The sequence below is a fragment of the Globicephala melas genome, chromosome X (assembly GCF_963455315.2).
Source record: "Globicephala melas chromosome X, mGloMel1.2, whole genome shotgun sequence".
Taxonomy (NCBI): domain Eukaryota; kingdom Metazoa; phylum Chordata; class Mammalia; order Artiodactyla; family Delphinidae; genus Globicephala; species Globicephala melas.
The window spans coordinates 109,673,433-109,694,309 of NC_083335.1; the positions used below are offsets into that span (position 1 = coordinate 109,673,433).

Here is a 20,877-nt window from a genome sequence, read left to right on the forward strand (position 1 = left end):
AACAAAAACAATATACCCTTATGCAAAGATGAAAAAGGTTCTAGGTTCTGTCAACTGATTTTCAGTTCCCATTTGTAGGATTGCACTTCAATGAGATTTCAGGCTTTACCTCTTATTTTTCTAACATATTTTTGCATATACCATTACCCCTGCCTGGAGTTTCTACCTTCCTGCCCTTCGTTGATCTCAATCTGATCCTGCCTCCCCTCCCCCAGGAGAAGAGCAGAGTCTAGGAGAAATCACAGTGGATTAAGGCTCAGAGAGATAAGGAGAATCCGCCCACTGAATATGACAGTGGCTGGCTCACTTGACGTTTTTGAGTCTCCGTTTCTTTAATCTCGAAGTATAACCCCCCTCCTAAAAATAATGGCCGTGAATATTTAATGAGCATTTATTACAATGGAAAGTTCTTCACATACATTATTTCATGTAATCACAATAACAGTTTATCACAACACATTATTTATTGACAAATTTTTTTCATCCCCTCCCACCCCTTTTTCTTCACAAACAGCAGACTTGTCAACATTCATTTTTGCTTCCCAGTTTTACACAATATAACAAAGCTCTTGAGATGGTGTGGCAAAGACACTTTATGGGGATATAGATGATTTTTACATAGTCAAATGAACCACTTGTATTTATGTTACGTTAAAACTGCTGGGGCTTCCTGGTGGTGCAGTGGTTCAAAGAATCTGCCCGCCAATGCAGGGAACCCGGGTTCGAGCCCTGGTCCCGGAAGATCCCACATGCCGCAGAGCAGCTAAGCCCGTGCACCACAGCTGCTGAGCCTGAGCTCTAGAGCCCGCAAGCCACAACTACTGAGCCCACTTGCCACAACTACTGAAGCCCGTGTGCCTGGAGCCCGTGCTCCACAACGAGAGAAGCCACCGCAACGAGAAGCCTGCGCACCACGACGAAGAGTAGGCCCCGCTCGCCGCAACTAGAGAAAGCCCGCGTGCAGCAACGAAGACCCAACGCAGCCAAAAAAATAAATAAATTTATTTGAAAAAAGCTGCTTTCTTGGAACCAGATATATCATCTGAATATTTGAGAGGAAAAAGTAAAACCAGTAACCTGGGAGACTTGGAAGAAGGCCACAGATGAGATTAACTAGGCTATGGATTTTAAACCCTGTTGCTGAATGCTGAGGTGGTTTTGTCTTTTTCTCTTTGAAAATTTCTTATTGCAGTATAATTCACATAACATAGCATAACATTCACCATTTTGAAGTGTGAACTTCAGTGGGTTGGGTCTTAGTACATGTGGTGTAACTGTCGCCACTGTTTAATACCAGAACACTGCGGTCATTACTGTGAATAATGCTGCCGTGAACGTTCGTGTTCAGTTTCCCTCCATTTCTACATGTACCGATGCTTTCCTGAGGGGAACGCCTCCACCGAGCTGGGGCGAGGGAAGGGGGTGAGCCATGGGAGAAACGGGGGGAAATGAAAGGTGCCACATCGTCAAGCTGACCGTGGCTGTGCAGCCAAACACAGTTGGGTGCTCGGACCCACGGGCCGTGTCCAGAGAGGGTGCGTGGCTCCCTGTGGCTCGGAGTATGTCACTGGCAGAGAGAAGGGCAGACAGTTCCTCTGTTGTCGCCTTCCTGTCTCAGTCAGAGCGAGCGCCTCGGGGCTCGCCCCTTTGTCCTCTGGATCATGTTTCCTGGCCTTGATGGGCAGCCTCTGCAGGTCGTGCCTGGTTACCGTCCAGGTGCTGGGGTCACTCCTTGTCGCCCGCTGCTGTTGGGGCAGTGGCGCAAGCCACTCTGGGGTGTGGTGACCGAGGGAAGCACACAGGCCGTCACTGGGACACTTCTGGCTGAGGCTCGGGTGGCTGGCTGAGGGCCAGGGTCGCGAGCAGGAGAGACTGAGCCAACTAGTCTGGGGCGTCATCTGGGTCCCACATGCTGAGAGATCAGAAAGTGCTGCTTGTTGGCTTGTGGTTCATCAGTGGACTGGTTTTCCGGCTCCATCGCTGTGTAACTAACCACACCAACACTCAGCGGTCTCGAATGCCGCCTTCTCTCTCAGGGATCTGTGTGCTGCCTGGGCTTGGCTGGGTGGTCCTCGCCTGAGATCTCTCCTGAGAGGGCAGCTGGAGGGCCACAGTGTGCACTCCGAGGCTGGCCCTTGATGCTGATGTTGGCTTGGAACTCTGCTGCACCTGATTGATGGGAGCCGTTCCCCAGGACCCGCTGTGGGACTTGGCATTCTCACAGCGTGGTGATGTGTTCCGAGAGGGTGATTCCCCCAAGCTAGAGTCCTGTGTCCCTTGGAAGTGTAGGAAACCGAGGCTTCTGAAGTTTAAATAGTGGGTCAGGTGATACAGAGGCTGTGGGAGTGATTGTCCTTGACCTGATGCTGTCATAGGATTGTGGGAAATAAGCAAATATGTGTCTTAACACTCAGGCCTGGCACACAGTAGGTGCTCGTGACCTCCACGTTTATTGAGTACTTAATGTGTACAGAATACTGTGCTAGGCTCTTTTTCTTTTTCACACACACACACTGTAGTTTATTTTTACAAGAGATAAACTGACACCAAGCATTGTAAATGGATGACCACAACAAAAGCAATGATGATTGCAATTACCAAACACGAAACATGATGTCATAATATTGACATTCAGTCCAGTAATCCTCCACTGTAACAGCTCCTTTACTCTGCAGTGAAAATTGATTTGTATATTTTTTGCCTCTGAGTCCTTGTGGGATTTTTTTTTTTATTCAAACAGAAAGTCACAAAAATTATAATCATCCTCATCAGTTCACTCAGTCCCATGTAATTAATTTTTTTTATCTTGATCTTTTGTTAGCACTTTTATGAATTCATCAGTTTTCCATTAGAGTTCTGAAAATGCTTATTCATTCAGTTCAGCAGTATAGTCAGTTACCAGAAACCTGTACTTGTCAGAGTCTTTTCCATGAATTCCTTGAAGATGAAACTCTTTCATACTAACATTTTTGCAAAAGCGTCAGAGTACACCCAGAACTGTCTGTAAATGACAAAAGACTTAAAACTGACCACAGTTAAAGTTTTGATGAAAGTTCATAATAATGCAATTGACAAAGAAATTTAGTTATTTCTGAGATATACATTTTAAAGTAATAACTAGAATTATGACTTATAACATTATACCAGAACATATAAGATTTTTAGAAATTTCATGTAGTGTCTGAAACATTTATATTAACATATTTCCATACAAATAACCCAAAGAAAGTTTAGTATTAGTTGTTTTTTTGTTTGTTTGTTTATACTGCAGGTTCTTATTAGTCATCAATTTTATACACATCAGTGTATACATGTCAATCCCAATCGCCCAATTCAGCACACCACCATCCCCACCCCACCGCAGTTTTCCCCCCTTAGTGTCCATACGTTTGTTCTCTACATCTGTGTCTCAACTTCTGCCCTGCAAACCGGTTCATCTGTACCATTTTTCTAGGTTCCACATACATGCGTTAATATACGATATTTGTTTTCCTCTTTCTGACTTACTTCACTCTGTATGACAGTCTCTACATCCATCCACGTCTCAACAAATGACTCAATTTCGTTCCTTTTTATGGCTGAGTAATATTCCATTGTATATATGTACCACAACTTCTTTGTCCATTCGTCTGTCCATGGGCATTTAGGTTGCTTCCATGACCTGTCTATTGTAAATATTGCTGCAATGAACATTGGGGTGCATGTGTCTTTTTAAATTATGGCTTTCTCTGGGTATATGCTCAGTAGTGGGATTGCTGGATCATACGGTAATTCTATTTTTACTTTTTTAAGGAACCTCCATACTCTTCTCCATAGTGGCTCTATCAATTTACATTCCCACCAACAGTGCAAGAGGGTTCCCTTTTCTCCACACCCTCTCCAGCATTTGTTGTTTGTAGATTTCCTGATGATGCCCATTCTAACTGGTGTGAGGTGATACCTCATTGTAGTTTTGATTTGCATTTCTCTAATAATTAGTGATGTTGAGTAGCTTTTCATGTGCTTCTGGGCCATCTGTATGTCTTCTCTGGAGAAATGTCTGTTTAGGTCTTCTGCCCATTTTTGGATTGGGTTGTTTGTTTCTTTAACATTGAGCTGCATGAGCTGTTTATATATTTTGGACATTAATCCTTTGTCCATTGATTCGTTTGCAAATATTTTATCCCATTCTGAGGGTTGTCTTTTCGTCTTGTTTATGGTTTCCTTGGCTGTGCAAAAGCTTTGAAGTTTCATTAGGTCCCATTTGCTTATTTTTGTTTTTATTTCCATTACTCTAGGAGGTGGATCAAAAAAGATCTTGCTGTGATTTATGTCAAAGAGTGTTCTTCCTACGTTTTCCTCTAAGACTTTTATAGTGTGTGGTCTTACATTTAGGTCTCTAATCTATTTTGAGTTTAGTTTCGTGTATGGTGTTAGGGAGTGTTCTAATTTCATTCTTTTACATGTAGCTGTCCAGTTTTCCCAGCACCACTATTGAAGAGACTGTCTTTTCTCCATTGTATATCTTTGCCTCCTTTGTCATAGATTAGTTGACCATAGGTGTGTGGGTTTATCTCTGGGCTTTCTATCTTGTTCCATTGATCTCTGTTTCTGTTTTTGTGCCAGTACCATATTGTCTTGCTTACTGTAGCTTTGTAGTATAGTCTGAAGTCAGGAGTCTGATTCCTCCAGCTCCGTTTCTTTCCCCCAAGACTGCTTTGGCTATTCGGGGTCTTTTGTGTCTCCATACAAATTTTAAGATGATTTGTTCTAGTTCTGTAAAAAATGCCATTGGTGGGCTTCCCTGGTGGCGCAGTGGTTGAGAGTCTGCCTGCCAATGCAGGGGACACGGGTTCAGGCCCTGGTCTGGGAGGATCCCACATGCCGCGGAGCAACTAGGCCCATGAGCCACAATTACTGAGCCTGCATGTCTGGAGCCTGTGCTCCACAACAAGAGAGGCTACGATAGTGAGAGGCCCACACACCACGATGAAGAGTGGCCCCCGCTTGCTGCAACTAGAGAAAGCCCTCGCACAGAAACGAAGACCCAACACAGCCATAAATAAATTAATTAATTTTTAAAAATGCCATTGGTAATTTGATAGGGATTGCATTGAATCTGTAGATTGCTTTGGGTAGTAGAGTCATTTTCACAGTATTGATTCTTCCAGTCCAGGAACATGGTATATCTCTCCATCTGTTTGTGTCATCTTTAATTTCTTTCATCAGTGTCTTATAGTTTTCTGCATACAGGTCTTTTGTCTCCCTAGGTAGGTTTATTCCTAGGTATTTTCTTCTTTTTGTTGCAATGGTAAATGGGAGTGTTTCCATAATTTCGCTTTCAGATTTTTCATCGTTAGTGTGTAGGAATGCAAGAGATTGCTGTGCATTAATTGTGCATCCTGCTACTTTACCAAATTCATTGATTAGCTCTAGTAGTTTTCTGGTGGCATCTTTAGGATTCTCTATGTATAGTATCGCGTCATCTGCAAACAGTGACAGTTTTACTTCTTCTTTTCCACGTGCTAGGCTCTTTGAGGGCTACAAGAAGAAATGGGACATTCATGGGCCCTGCTGTCGAGAGGCTAATATCCTAATTGGACTGGAAAGGGGGGCCATGAGAGAGGGCCTATAAGGGTGGAGCTTCCTGTGCTTGAGGACCATGAACTAGAGAGGGAAGGACCCCAGAGCAGTGATGGAATTTAAAGGAAAGATTCACTTCAGCTTCAATGGGGGTGGGCCGTGTGGGGAGCTGCCTTCCTTTCTTTACCTTTGAATTTCCTGCACAGATTCAGCAAGATAATGTCTGCAAAGATGTTTTAAAATATTCCTTGTTTTTTAAAAAATAAATTTATTTATTATTTATTTATTTTTTGGCTGCATTGGGTCTTCAATCCTGCGTGCAGGCTTTCTCTAGTTGCGGCGAGCAGGGGCTACTCTTTGTTGCGTTGTGCGGGCTTCTCATTGCGGTGGCTTCCCTTGTTGCAGAGCATGGGCTCTAGGCACGCGGGCTCAGTAGTTGTGGCTCGTGGGCTCAGTAGTTGTGGCTCGCGGGCTCTAGAGCACAGGCTCAGTAGTTGTGGCTCACGGGCTTAGTTACTCTGCCGCATGTGGGATCTTCCTGGACCAGGAGTCGAACCCGTGTCCCCTGCATTGGCAGGTGGGTTCTTAACCACTGCGCCACCAGGGAAGTCCTCCTTGTTTTTAAGGACACTTCTGATACATGGTTAAATGCTCCACAAATGGGGAGGTTTCCATCAATGGGACGTAATATTCATGGCCATTCATTCAGCAAACATTTGAATACCCTGTGCAAGGTGCTGAGGATTCGAGGGCAAGGAGCAGATGAACAGGCTCAGATAGTAGCATGTGGAGCAGTAACAACCATGGCAAACGCTGTGTGTGTGTGGGGTGCAGGCAGGTGGCCGATCTTTCCTTCTGCAGACATGTTTTGGGGCCCACTCTTTGAGCCAACACTTAGCAGAGCTCTGGATATCCAGAGAGGAGCCAGAGGCAGGGCCTTGCCCTGCAGAATCAGCATAGTCTAGAACAGCGGCTCTCAAGGTGTGGGCCCTGGACAACATCCTCTGGCCGGCCCCAGGCCCGCTCCATGAAACACTCTGGGGGTGCCGTCCAGCAGTCTGGGTTCACAAGCCTTCTGGGTGGTTCTGACCCACGTTCCAGTGGGAGGAGCATCAGGCTAGGGGCGTTCTCAGTCCTGCTGCTGCACATGAGCATCACACGGGAGCTTTCAGAGCACCAGCACCCTGGCCACACCTGAGACGACAAGGCCAGTCTCTGGGAGGGAGGCACAGGCACCTGTAATTGTTAAAGCTCCCCAGGTGATTGCATTGTGTAGCCACAGTTGAGAAGCAGTGGTCTCCATGCCCTTAGACAGATCATCACAGCACAAACGAGTCACCGTGGAGGTGTGAATGCATCCCTGCCTGCTGGCCCATAGAAGGACAGGCACCCCAGAGGAGGGGGCTGGCAGGCATTGGACTTCCTATTTGATGAGCTCTTCATTCCCGGTTCCCTTTCTTTTGTCTGGACGTTGCAGTTGCATGGATGTGAGTTGTGATTGGGGACGTTACTTTAAAATTCATTTAATGCAATCAATTTTTAAAAGTTGAAAACAGCTGGCTTCCCCTAAAAACCTTGTATTTCGATAATGGTTATTACATACCATGAATAATTGACTAATATCAGCTCATTAATATTCTAGTGGGAGAGTACCCCAGGCTAATAAAATTCATTTTTAAATTAGTTTTTAAAAAATGTGTTGCCACAGCCCAAGGATAACGGGAAGTTACTCCAAGCCAGAGCAGTTCAGTGAAGTATGAAATTTTATGCTGTTCTGTTCACATAAAATAGTTGTTTGGCTGCTCAGTATCCTGTTTGATTCTCATTTCCTGTAGGGGTGAATTGCCCAGGAAAAGGCCTCCGTTTCCGGGGTGCACACTACCTGAGCACTGTTGCCCTGGGAAGCATTACTACATCAAGACTGGGCCAGGGGTGGCTCTGACATGGGTTCCCCTTGTGCTTCTGGTAGGTAGGACACCTCTGGGAACATGTCCCCTGTTCCCCCTTTGTCTTTGGGTCCCTCCCAGGGCTTTACACTTGGGCCAGAGTTTTAAACATTAAACTTTCTACTTTGAGGTCATTGCAGAGAGACCCCGTGTACCCTCTACCCAGTTTCCCCCAGTGGTACTAACGTGCAGCGCTGTAGTCCACTCTCACAGCTAGGGTTGCAGACGCCGGCACAGTCGTCACTGCAAGGCCCCTTCGTGATGCCCTTTTGTAGCCACCACTTCCCTTCTGCCCCTCTTCCCTAACCCCTGGCAAGCACTGATCTCTTCTCCATCTGTTCTCATGGGGTTCAAGGATAAAATGGATCTCTGGTTTAATAACAGAGAGACAATACATGTGCACATGTAATACAAGGTACAAGGGACAAAGGACGACTGGGTACAACGCTAGGATTTCGGGCCATACAGAAAGAAGACTGCCTTGTGAATCGCATTCAGCATTAACTCTTGACTCCACCATGTCTTTAGAGGAGGCCTCCTGGTATTGTTAGCATTTGTGTATTAAGGTCAGTTGCCCTGGGTCTGTTAATCATAGTCTACCTTGATTTCTCTGGCTGTGTTGTTGTAGTGGTAATAACAGGTCAGGTCCACGCCCTCTAACACATAGGGAATGTCTGGTTTGTGCTCTACCCTTTCTTCCTTCGGGATAAGCTCAGGGCCTCTTGGCAGGGGTCCCTGGAGGGTCATCAGGGATCACAAGGTGGAAGTTGGAGATGTAAGTTAATTATTTGGCTTCTCTTCAAATGGATGTTCTGGAAATGATTGCTTGATAGTTCTCTTTTAATCAGGAGAGGCAGATGCTGTGTGGGGGAAGGAGGCCTTACCCCGGCCTTACTCACCCAGCAAAACTCAACCCTGTTTGGACTCTGAGAGTTTCCTTATTCATCTGTGTCCCAGAGCAGTTATGTGTGAAGGGTGAGAATCACAAGAGTGAGCCTGGAGGCTCCTGGCCCAGTACTGTTCAGTACGGTAGCCACCAGCCTCATGTGGCTAGTGAGTGCTTGAAATGGGCCCAGTGTGATGGAGGAACTGAACTGTTGATTGCATTTAATTTTCTTTATCTTAAATTTAAACAGACACACATGGCTTGTGGCTGCCATATGACGGCATAGACTCCAGGTTACCCACCTTGGGCTGTTTGGGTCACTCCACCCCACTCAGTGGGGCTAAAAAAGAATGGCTTGGCCCTGTTGCCCCCAGGGCCATCTGGCTACCCCCTTTCCCTACCCAGCGCCCAAACATTTCCAAACCATCAGTTTGAAGGGGAAGCAAATAATTAGCACATCTGTGCCCAGCTGGCCAGTGCCTGACTCACAGTAGTGCCTACTTGGTACTTCTCTAATGAGTTGGACTTGCACTTCTCTCCAAATTTGCATGCACATTCCTGGGACAAGGATGGGACTTGTTCCCGGCGTACAATACTGGGTCTCAGAAAGCCATGAAGGTTTCATTCATGGGTGCTAAGGTAGAGCTGTTAGTTTCCTCCTTTGCCAGAGAGCCGCATGGGAAAGCAGTAATTAAGAGTGTGTGTGGGTCCTGGAGTCAGGTTCTTAGGTTGGAATCTGGCGTCTCCACTTTCTGATGGTGTGGCCTTGAACAAGTTAACCTCTGTGCCTCCCTTTCTGTACCTATAAGATGAGGATCATAATAGTATCTCCGTCATCATGGGGTGATGGGGCCGAGTAAATTCAAGCAATGGACTTGGTTCGTAGATTGTAGCCTCCCGTTATGACGAAGCAGGTGATGACTAAGGAGCCTGATAATGAAGATTTTCTGGAAAGGAAATGATTTGAAGGTATGACTCTTACAAGTGCCCACAAGGGGGCAGCCTAAAATCATGCATGTCCCTGGAACAAACAGCCTTCTGTTAGTAAAGCCTCAAGGCAACATGGCCAGTTTCAAATGTGCTTGGCCCTTTTCCCTCAGTTTTTCTTTCTTTCTTCTGTTTGAACAACACTTTCGGTGGTTCTCAGGCAGTATCTTAGATCTAGAGGGTGACAGGTCGTGCTTGAGCCGAGGAGTTGATGTGGGTGCTGATGTCAGCATCTGTCCAGGTGGCCTAGGCTTCTCTTTGTAGCTTTTCACACAGAACAAATCCTTATTAATCAAACGCTTAAGGTAGAGACTAGAGCTTGAAAATGTTTAGAGGATCATTGAAGAGAAACCTGGTTTTGTCTCCCTGCTCCCCTTCCGCTGCCCACGTGGCTGCCTTTGGGCTTTGTGTGTGCACCTTGAGGCCTGTGGGGGTGGGATGTGGCCCGAGCGGGCGACCCAGAGATGCACACCCGCCCTTGGTTCGGGAGCCCTTCCCTCCCTGCAGGGAGACTGAGAGCCCTCTGCAGCCAAGCAGAATGAACTTAGGGTTCCGCCAGCCAGAAACCGTGGGGTCTTGAAGGTGAGTGGGGTTTAAAAAGGTGCGAGGCAGGGAGATCAGCTCTGTGCTTTGTGACTGCCTGGAGGGGTGGGATAGGGAGGATGGGAGGGAGGGAGACACAAGAGGGAAGAGATATGGGAACATATGTATATGTATAACTGATTCACGTTGTTATAAAGCAGAAACTAACACACCATTGTAAAGCAATTATACCCCAATAAAGATGTTAAAAAAAAACCCTCATTGTAGTAGCCCCCTTGAATAAAGTCTTCCTTACTATCTTTAAAAAATAAAAAGGTGCAAGGGATGTGGGGAAAAGGGGTCAGATTGGGGAGGCCAGCATTGATGAGTTGAGAAATTGGGCCTTTAAATTCTTGATGCTGTTCATGTCGTCGGTAGCATTGTAATGATTAAGTGTTGACAAAACCCAAATGAACTTATTTACAAAACAGAAATAGACTCACAGACATAGAAAACAAACTTATGATAACCAAAAGTGATGGGGGGAGGGATAAATTAGGAGTTTGGGATTAACAGATACACACTACTATACATAAAATAGATAAACAACAAGGACCTACTGTATAGCACAGGGAACTATATTCAGTATCTTGTAATAACTATAATGGAAAAGACTATGGAACAGAATATATATATATATATATATATATATATATATATATATATATATATAAAACTGAATCACTTTGCTGTACACCTGAAACTAACACAACATTGTAAATTAACTATACTTCAGTTTAAACAAAAAAGAGTTGACTAAAAACAAACGTGGGGAGTGGCACTTGTAGTCAGGTTTATTTTCCAGGACTTCTCTCTTGAGCTTTAATATACCTGCTGCATCATCCAGGCTGCAAAATTAGTTGCTCGTGGGGAATCGTGACAAGCCATTGTTTATCACGTGCATCCTCATCTGCATTCCTGCTGCCTGCACTGCGGTCCAAGCCTCCAGGTCCCTCTCCTGGGCAGTGGCAGGAACATCCCTAACAAGGGCACAGCTCACTGTGGCAGCGAGGCACACTATGAAGTCAGCTGTGACACTACCACGGAGGAGGGCCCAGGCGCTGGGAAGGTGAATCCAGTTGTAGTAACACTAAAGCTGATTTCTCCAGAATGCGGTCCTTGACCATTATATAAGTAATACACATGAATGACCAGTTGTGACCAAGTGCAATAAATTATTTTTAATCCTAAAACTGCCATGAAGGTCATCTAATCTTTGATTCAGAAAGCACTTTAGGGTCCTGTAGAAGATGGGTGGAGATGCGGAGCTCCTGGGATGTTTCCCGGACTTGGGGGCAATTGCCATTTGTTCCATTTTATTTGTTGTGGATATTTAAGTAACAAGTACAGTAAGTCTCCTACATACGAACCTTCAAGTTACGAACTTTCAAAGTTGTGAACGTGCGTTCCATCAACGTCAGGCGTGAGTGAAATTGCAGCTTGCCCTCCGTCTCCTATTACTGGTGATCCTTCAGCTCTACCACCTCCCACCTCCTCTCCCTCCTCCAGTCAGTAACTCTTCCTGCGTCTTCACTCGATGCCAGCCCCTGTATGCCAGCTGTTGTACTGTACTTTTCAAGGTACTGTACTGTAAGATTAAAAATGTTTTCTTTACTTCTTGTGTTTGTTTTTTATGTATTATTTGTGTGAAAAGTATTATAAACCTGTTACAGTATGGTACTATATAGCCGATTGTGTTAGTTGGGTACCTAGGCTAACTTTGTTGGGTTTATGAACAAATTGGACTTACGAACGTGCTCTCGGAACAGAACTCGTTCGTATGTAGGGGACTTACTGTAAACAGGAGTACGTTATATTCCTTCTTTGTGATTCTAAAATGCTAAGACTGATATGGGAGCAAACTTAGCGGAAACGAAATCAAACTTGAGTGTTGTATTTTCTCAGTGTTCACCCGAGGAGCTCATACATGTCCCTCAGCAGTTGGCTCCTTCCAGAAAGTCAGATAATCTGTCTGTGTAATAATCGTGTCTACTTTTGTGCTTCTGCCTTCCCCTGGGAGCCGGACGGGGGGAGGCCCAGTGGGTTCTCTGCACATTGCCAGACCTGTCACTTATTGCACCTTCTGACCCCTGTGAGGCCAGGCCTGGGGACGGAGGACTAGGGAGAGGGTTGGTTCTCTGGGGCTGGCATTGGGCCACTACCAGCCCAGCTTGGTGGGGGAGCCACTGCCCCTCGGCTCTCAGGATCGGGCCGTGTGTGTGGTACGGAGCACTGCTGTTGGATGATGTGTGCGTGCGGCCAGACCCAGGGTGCAGGCCAAGGGGGTCCCTGGCACTCAGCGGACGGGGAGAGTGAAGTCTTTCATCGTGTTTTCTCTCTTGTAGGCATGGATGGATTTTTAAAATCTGATGAGAGACAACGACTAGCTAAAGAAAGACGAGAAGAAAGAGAAAAATGTCTTGGTAAGTTGTGCACTTTGGCTGTTTAGGTCTAAGGGAGTGGAGATGTGATGATGTCTTTTCTCAAGACCCTTAGAAATTTGTGACTGAATGGGAAGAGAACTGGGACAGTTGCTAGGTGAACGTGGAAAACTGGGAGCAAACCCGCACTGCCACTTGCCCGTTCACAGTTGTTATATAATTCTCAGGACAGTTGATTTACTCCCTGAGCATGCGTTGAACCTCTGTTACTGGCACTGCGCTAGAGCTGTGGGTAGGATGCTGGAGAACGAGACAGTCACCGCCCCCGCCCGCTCAGGCGGCCTCTTCCCAGGGCAGCTAGAAGGGCCATGCTCGGGGAAATGGAGGAAATCGGCACCGAAGGCCATTTCTGTATTAGGACAGGGAACCCATTGAGAAAGGCTGTCATACCTCTTGCAGGCTATGGACAGATTCGTCCAACCTGTTCCCCACAGGGTGCCACGAGGAAGGTGGAGTGGCTTCCCCAGGGCACTGAGACAGATGAGGAGCTTTCGAATCCTACTCCTTGAGTGCCTCCTGCTGGTCGGCCCAGACATTGCATCCTCCAGGGAACCCTTGCCTGCCTGGCCAGGTGGAGTTAAGGCCCTTAGTAAATGTCTCAGGAAGGAGGCTGGCCGATCCTGTTCATCGTCTTCTGTTTACCCTCAGCCAGCTCAGCGTCTGGTGCGTGGTGTGTGTACAGCTAACGTGTCCCGAGTGAAGATACCCTGATAGCTCTCATTTCTCAATCCTGCGTGTGGCCTAGCCATTGGGATGAGTCTGACTTGATGGCAATGACAGGCAGAGCTCCCACGTGCAGGGGCAGTGAGTGGCCACTTTCCGTGCATTGTCTCATTCGGTCTCAACAACACTGTGATGTTGCACATGCAACATCTCCACTTCACAGAGGAGGAAACTGAGGCAGAGAGATGATGTGGTTAATATGTCCAGGGTCACCCAGCTAGTGGCGGAGGCGCCAGAACGCTTCATCTCAGTCACTTCAGCCTACGATCCCACCGGGCTCTTTTTTGGGGGTCACTCTTCTGCGTTTTTGGTATTAATCCAAATGATGTGGAGTGCTCTGGTAATGACACCTCTCTTCTGCCTTCCTTCCCCCAGCTGCCCGGGAGCAGCAGATCCTGGAGAAACAGAAGAGAGCCAAGCTCCAGTACGAAAAGCAAATTGAGGAGAGGTGGCGGAAGCTGGAAGAGCAGCGGCAGCGAGAGGCGCAGAAGAGGGCCGCCGTGGAGGAGAAGAGGAAGCAGAAGCTCCGGGAGGAGGAGGTGAGGGCTGGGCCCCAGCCGGCTCCACAGTTCACGCTAGAACAGGAACAAAGAGACAGATCCATTCAACTTAGCTGGGGAGTCTGTGCTTCCGGGACAGACACGAGGCTGGAGGACGGGCTGTGAGGGTGGAGGATAACATGACCTTGTATTCACTGCTGGAAAATCAAATAGTCTACCTTCCGATACAGACATGCTAGTCTGTTTATATTTTAATGCATATTCTTGCTTTAATCATCCTTTCTCTCCAGTTATCTTTTAAAAAAGAAATGGAATGTAATTATCCCGACAGAGTCCTTTATTACTAAACTCTGAAAATATATTTAGAAAGCATATTTGGGGTACAGATTTTCTTAACAAGTGTATTTTAAGGGTGTAATCATAGCCTTGTATCAGGTGATGATCATTTTTTATTCATAAAGTATAGTGACTCGTCATTTATTTTTATTTTTTTACCACTTGTAAAAGCATAAATGTATTACAAATTTTAATACATGATTAGTAAGCAAAAAGGTAAATATTTATTGTAAGTAATAATAGATGGGAATGATATTTGAATGAATTACCCTTGAATGAAGGATTTGTTTAATTTTTTTTAATTTTCTAATTTTTTTTTTTTTTTTTTTTTTGCGGTACACGGGCCTCCCACTGCTGTGGCCTCTCCCATTGCGGAGCACAGGCTACGGACGCGCAGGGTCAGCGGCCATGGCCCACGGGCCCAGCCGCTCCGCGGCATGTGGGATCCTCCCGGACCGGGGCACGAACCTGTGTCCCCTGCATCGGCAGGCGGACTCCCAACCACTGCGCCACCAGGGAAGCCCCTTTAACTGTATATTTTTTAATTCTTTTTTTAAATTGGAGTACAGTTGATTTACAATGCTGTGTTAGTTTCAGGTATACAACAAAGTGATTCAGTTATACATATACATATATTCATTCTTTTTTAGATTTTTATTTTCTTTTTTAAAATCTTACTAAATTTTTAAATTTTATTTTTTTAACATCTTTATTGGAGTATAATTGCTTTACAATGTTGTGTTAGTTTCTGCTGTATAACAAACTGTGACTCATCATTTAGTATGAACAATATAGAGGTTTGTTAATCGCCAACACTATAAGATACAGAGATGTTGGTATAAATTCAGTAGTTTTTAAATCTATGAATTGTTATCACTGTCTTTACCCTTTTGTCTTTTTTTAATTGAAAAAAACCACAAAAATGCTCACATACACAGAATTAGACCCATCTTTGTCCACAGAGCACAGGCTTAAGTGGCGGCTTCTTTGTTCCTCTTAGTGAATGGAGGCCTGAGCCAGGGTCTTAGCCACAGTCGCTGTTGCTCTCGCAGCCCGATCACTGTCTGCCTTTGTCAGCTCCTGGTGCAAATCCTAGCCCTCCCACTAAGCAGCTGGCAGCCAGGGCCAAGTCTCAGACCCCTCTAGCTCGGTCTCCTCAGCCCAAAACAGAGGTGGTCATAGGAGTTAAAAGAGGTGACTTCTGAAAGTGCCAGCAAAGCACCTAGCACAGAGTAGTCGCTCAGAAATGTTAGCTTCCCTTCAGTGTCTTCAGCTGACCCCGGCTGAAGCAAGGTCAAGAGAGCGCTACCCAGGAAAGATTATGGCACAGAGTGTAGAGACCAAGAGAAAAGTCACAGTGCGTTGGGGCTGTTTCAGTGACGGGGCGGATCTCTCCTTTCTCAGCCTGGGTATTTGTCGTGAGTGCTGGACTTGCCCCTTAACTTCCCATCCTCCCTTCCTTGACTCACAGCTTCTCTCTTTTCTCCCTGCTCTCTCCATTTCCACTCCTGACCTCCTGCAGGATTGCTGATTGCAGGGAATGTGTGTCACTGCCTTTTCCAGGAAGGGGTGCTGTGAAGTCACGGGAGACGCTTCCTGAGCCTCTGCGACACCTGACAGTGTCACACGGGTCCACCTTTGAGGGACCCGTGTGACAGATGAGGGGATGTCATGCCAGGTGATTGGTCCTGATGCAGCTGACTCGTTAGTGGCTGTGCTTCGGACAATTTCCTGTTTGCTTTGTGTGCTCCCTTTCACCCCTGGTGTGGTGATGGTGGGGAGTGGGGCAGGCTGCCTGCCCGTGGTCAGCACGAACACAGATCGAGCTTGCGCCCCTCTTCTCCCCACACACGGCAGGGCAGGGCTGAGAGCTGGGCCTCCCATGGGTGTAGAGCAACCGGAGGAAGCAGTGGGCTCCCTCCACCACCTGCTCCTGCCCTCTGAGCCCCCGGAGACCCAGGTGGAGCTTAGGGACTCTCGCCATGCAGGCTGGCCTGTTAATCACCTCATCATCAGTGCTCTGCTAGTGCAGAGGTCCGATTGGCATTCTCATGGGTGATCTTTGGAGAGGACAGATAGGTCTCTGCTGCGGGAGGCCTTTCCAAAGGAAAGCCTTTGCATTTGCCCCCGTGGTTCGCTGGAGATCTTTGGGAGGGCTGCTGCCTGCTTGGCACATGGCTGTGGAGACTCTCCATCCTCTTCTCAGTGCCAGATGTAAGTCCTTTCTGTCAGGGCCTGTCTCTGTCAACCAGGGAGAAGCCTCCGCAGGAAGATGGTTCGTTCCATTTTGCTTCTGTAGCTTGTTGGAAAGTGTTTGCATTGCCCACAAACTCCTGCCTCTGTGGGTCTGATATTAGGAGCTCATAAGAGGCGTGTTGACCCCTCAACCCCCCGCCAGCCCTGCCCTGGCTCCATGTGCCTAGGACTGTTTCCATGATGTCGCTCTTGGTAACGCCCCACATCTGTGTGGGTGAGCCCCAGACTCGGCCTGGAGGCCTCCTCTCCACCAACACAGAAGTGGGCATCACAGCTGGCCTAGCTCCCAGAGGTGTCGAGGGCTGGAAGCTGGTCAGGCCTGTCCTTGCGAAGGAGGAGTCCAGTGTCCACTTGACACTCTGACCTTGAGCTCATTCTCGCTGGAGGCCCGCCTTCTCCTACAGGTGGGTTCTTCCAATCTTCACATGCCACACAGCTCCCAAGAATCAAGCTTCTGGAACAAGCTTTTGTCATCTGCCTGGGTTAAGGCTGACAGCACAATGCGCTCACCCCTTCTCCACTCAGGGAAGTATAGCTTCGTGACTAGGGGCCCTGGAAAATGGTATTTGGTGAAGCCACCTCCATGTTCCTCACGCGAAACAGAAGACTAGGAAAGACCTCTTTCAAAGAGCACCTTCATCTCTGTAAGTTACTTGAACACATCACAACTTCTCATATTCTTCTTGCTTGATACCTAACAAAACCCACCAGGCTGGGTGTAAAAATGAGAACTTTCTGAACTCAACTAAGCGAAAACTTCACTAAGCCGAGAGCTGACTGCTCTCAGAGGGCACTGGCTGGCATGGGGCATGGTGATTACGTGGCTTTCTGGCCAGATGTGGACGTCTGTTTGCAGGGAGAAGGACCCTCCACGGAGCCCTGCTTAGGACCATTTGGGGGCTTGTCCCCATGCTGTCATCCCCAGAACACATGTAGTAAGGGCAGTGGGAAAGGCACAGTCAGCCCTCCACTCCTGCCTGAGACAGTTGTCTGGGTAACAGTGGCCAGGCCAAGCCCTGCTGGAGGCCTTTCATACTGCTCGGCCAGCTCAGTGCATCCCCTTGGTCGTGGATCTCCTCTAAGTTCATCCAGGCAGGTCTAGGGCCAGAGCTCAAGGGGTCAAGGGTGAGTTGCCCTCATTCCTTCCTTCCACTAAGCCCCACCCAATAGAGGATATTCTAGGGACAATAATCTGCGTTGCCCTTTCCCCCTCCTCTGTTGATCATCACATGATCCTCAGGAGAGCCAGAACTTGGCAGGAATTGCAGTATGCAGTATGCAGCTGTGATATTTATTAACACCGTTCTTCTGCTGTGATTGAACTTTCTCGCACACGCTCTCTCATGCTCAGCCTTTCCTCTAACCAGTGGTTCTCAGCACCATCCCAGCACCAGCAGCGCCCGCATCTCCTGGGAACTTACCAGGAATGCATTGTCAGCACGTTCACCTCAGACCCGCTGACTCAGAAACTTTGGGGGCGGGGCTCAGCAACTGGTGATTTAACAAACCCTCCAGGTGATTCTGATGCAGCCTCACTCCCATTTGAGAACTAGTGCTCTAAACTGCCATGTTAGCAATCCTCCTCTTCAAACCTAGATTCAGTTAGCACTGGTTAAGGACTTACTATGCTAGTTGTTATCTTGTCGACTAGAATGATCTGTAATATAGGTAATATCATACCCATTTTATAGACAGGGGAACCGATGCCCAAGGATGACATTAAACGATTACCTCAGGGTCATGGGACTAAGTAGCAGGCAGAAGTGGGATTTGAATTCACATCTGCTGATTCCAAACTAGGATTCTTTGCATTCCATCACATGAAGGAACAGAAAGATACACACACATGCTAGGTAATACGGGACTATATGGGACTAACCTCTAATAAGAGTGAAGTGAACCAGTTTTGGTTTTGACATGTTTGAAACATCCCATTCTGACAGCTTGGGTTTTATAAGTTCCCTTACCGTAGAGCTTGGTTACCACCTATTTTTAATCATCTCTCCAAAAGTGGGTGACACAGAGTGACTGTGTCTTCTCTCAGGGATAGCATCATTTTCGTAAGTCTACGTACAGTTCAAAGGAATAAATCTCTAATGGTAGAATTTGGAGCAGCTCAGTGGGTTAGGGGTAGATGACAGAGGTATTTTTTCTAAAGGTAACCAAAAGGCTCAGGAGTAGGTCTGGCTTTGGATGAACATTCCCTTAAAACTATGCCCCTAGATAGCTATTCAGTGATTCGGTTGGCTGTGAGTCTTGGTGTTCTTTGTTCTCATTGTCTCCTAGTAGATGAAGGACTTTTTTTTTTTAATAAATTTATTTTTTATTTATTTATTTTTGGCTGCATTGGGTCTTCGTTGCTGTGAGCGGGCTTTCTCTAGTTGCGGCGAGCCGGGGCTACTCTTCATTGTGGTGCGTGGGCTTCTCATTGCAGTGGCTTCTCTTGTTGCATGCAGAGCACGGGCTCTAGGCACACAGGCTTCAGTAGCTGTGACACGCGGGCTCAGTAGTTGTGGCCCGCGGGCTCTAGAGCACAGGCTCAGTAGTTGTGGCGCACAGGCTTAGTTGCTCTGTGGCATGTGGGATCTTCCCAGACCAGGGCTCGAACCCACGTCCCCTGCATTGGCAGGCGGATTCTTAACCACTGCGCCACCAGGGAAGCCCAAGGACTGTCTTGTGAGGTCTTTCTGACATGTAGGCAATCTCCCATAACCCACTCAATACTAAATTCACTCTGAGGTGAAAGATTTCAACACTTAAATTAGGTCATTGGTGGGAGGGAGGGGATATGGGGATATATGTATATGTATAGCTGATTCAGTTTGTTGTACAGCAGAAGCTAATACAACATTGTAAAGCAATTATACTCCAATGAAGATATAAAAAAATCAGATCATTGGTTAAATAATTGATGTTAAATCCATATAAAGGAATACTATCGAGCCCCAGTCTTGAGTGATCAGACTTCAGTCCTCAAATAGTCAAGAAGTTCTAGTTCCTCCAAGCCCTCATCTTTTCTCAGACAAACCGCTGGGGCTGGCTGTCAGGATTTAATGGGCCAGGGTCTTGAGAACAGGATTCTGCCAGGACGTGCACACTCATGATTGTAGAGTCTCAGCCAAAAACTAGAGCGCAGTTAATAGCAAATGCAAACCTGAGACTTACAGGAGGAAAGAAATCCCCTTTCTGCTCACAGGTCCCTGGAGAAGCTGTCTTTTAGCAAAGCGCTATTCGGAGGAAAAATTATGCAGAGGAGGCTGAGATGTGGAGAATGCTCATCTCATCCCTCTGGTGTGGACAAAAGGGATAGATCCAGGCACCTCCTAAGTGACCTTTTTGTGTTTCTAGTGAGTGAAATAAAGGAGCCTTTCCCCGAGCCTTAAGTCACGGTCACTCAGTTGGTGCTGCCCTAAATTAATTTTGCTTGTTTGTTTATTTAAGCCATGAGAAAATAGCATCTTTTTGTTTTGAAGTTGGGCTAGGATTAGCCCAGTTCCTGCAGCACCTCAGGGTGGGGTTCTATGAGGGTGAAAAGGTGTCTGTGTAACCGCTTACCCTGTGGGGCTTCTCCAATGGAGGCAGGGAGCGGATTTGGTATTTGCAGTGTCATTGCAGTGCCAGGGAAAGACTTGCCAGCCGTCAGGCCCAACTTTATGAAAAGAACAATTTGGTGAATACAGGGGAGTGCTTTTGATAAATGCTCTGTTAGGAGAGAAGCCTGGTGGTTTTTCTCTTCTGGCTAAAAACTGTTTAGTTCTTCCTCCCTCCCCCCGCCCCCCCCCCCCCGCGTCTAGCTCTGAGAATGCATAGATGCTTGATTTTGTGGACAGAAGTTTCTCTACTTTTCTCTCTTGAATTTTGAAATATGCAGTATTATCCCCAGATACTACGTAGCAGAAAAGTGTTATAATGTAGAAAACAATTAATTCCCCTTTAAGACGTTCTAAGAGGAAAATGGGACTTTGCAAAATGGACTTCAAAGTCATGGTGTATCCCCCCAAAGAGTTATGCTTAAGGCTATTAAAATTCAAATTATATTTCGGTTTACTCAAATCATAGTCCTTGATGCTTGTCAACAAGAGAGGATGCAGTTGGTTCTAGAGCACAATTCCAGTTCTACTGGATGGGACAGGCCTCAAGGAGTTAATGCTTGTCTGGCATTATTCTTAAACAAATCAAGGCCTGGCTGCGGCAGCAGCCTCTCCCCTGAGAGGGAAGAGGTGCTGGGGCTGGGAGCCAGCGCTAGCCGCCTTGTTTACTCTCCGCCCACTAAGAAGGCGCTGGCGTGGTGGGGAGAGCACAAGTGCCTGGGTTTTGGATGCTGAGCAGAGAGACCCGTCTGGTGACTCACCTCCCCACCCCCACCCGGCGCGGAGGTGCAGCAGTGCCGCGGGGCTGGGTGGTTAATCTTGCTCTCTCTTGCGTGAACCGGGCAGGAGCGGCTGGAGGCGATGATGCGCAGGTCCCTGGAGCGCACACAGCAGCTGGAGCTGAAGAAGAAGTGCTCGTGGGGAGCATCACTGGCCGCAGGGCCCGGAGGACGCGATGGTGAGTGAAGGGCTGTCCCTGCATCGCAGGGCCCGGTGGGGAGATCTTGGGGCAGGAGGGAGATCACGGGCAGACTGGCACCCGCAGGATCTGGGGGATGCTTTGTAGCG

General features: G+C 47.2%; 1 protein-coding gene across 12 annotated transcripts in view; it reads left to right on the forward strand.

Moving 5' to 3' along the window:
* Positions 1-20,877, forward strand: part of MAP7D2 (MAP7 domain containing 2) — a 106,891-nt gene that overhangs the window by 39,848 nt on the left and 46,166 nt on the right. For 10 of the 12 annotated variants that reach the window (XM_060291935.1, XM_060291937.1, XM_060291938.1 and 7 more), the window contains exons 2-4: positions 12,309-12,386; positions 13,503-13,666; positions 20,656-20,767. In XM_060291935.1, the coding sequence (XP_060147918.1) occupies positions 12,309-12,386; positions 13,503-13,666; positions 20,656-20,767 (354 nt within the window). Of the gene's footprint in view, positions 1-12,308; positions 12,387-13,502; positions 13,667-20,445; positions 20,562-20,655; positions 20,768-20,877 lie in introns of those variants that run through there. The other 2 variants (XM_060291944.1, XM_060291943.1) reach the window with 2 other exon arrangements.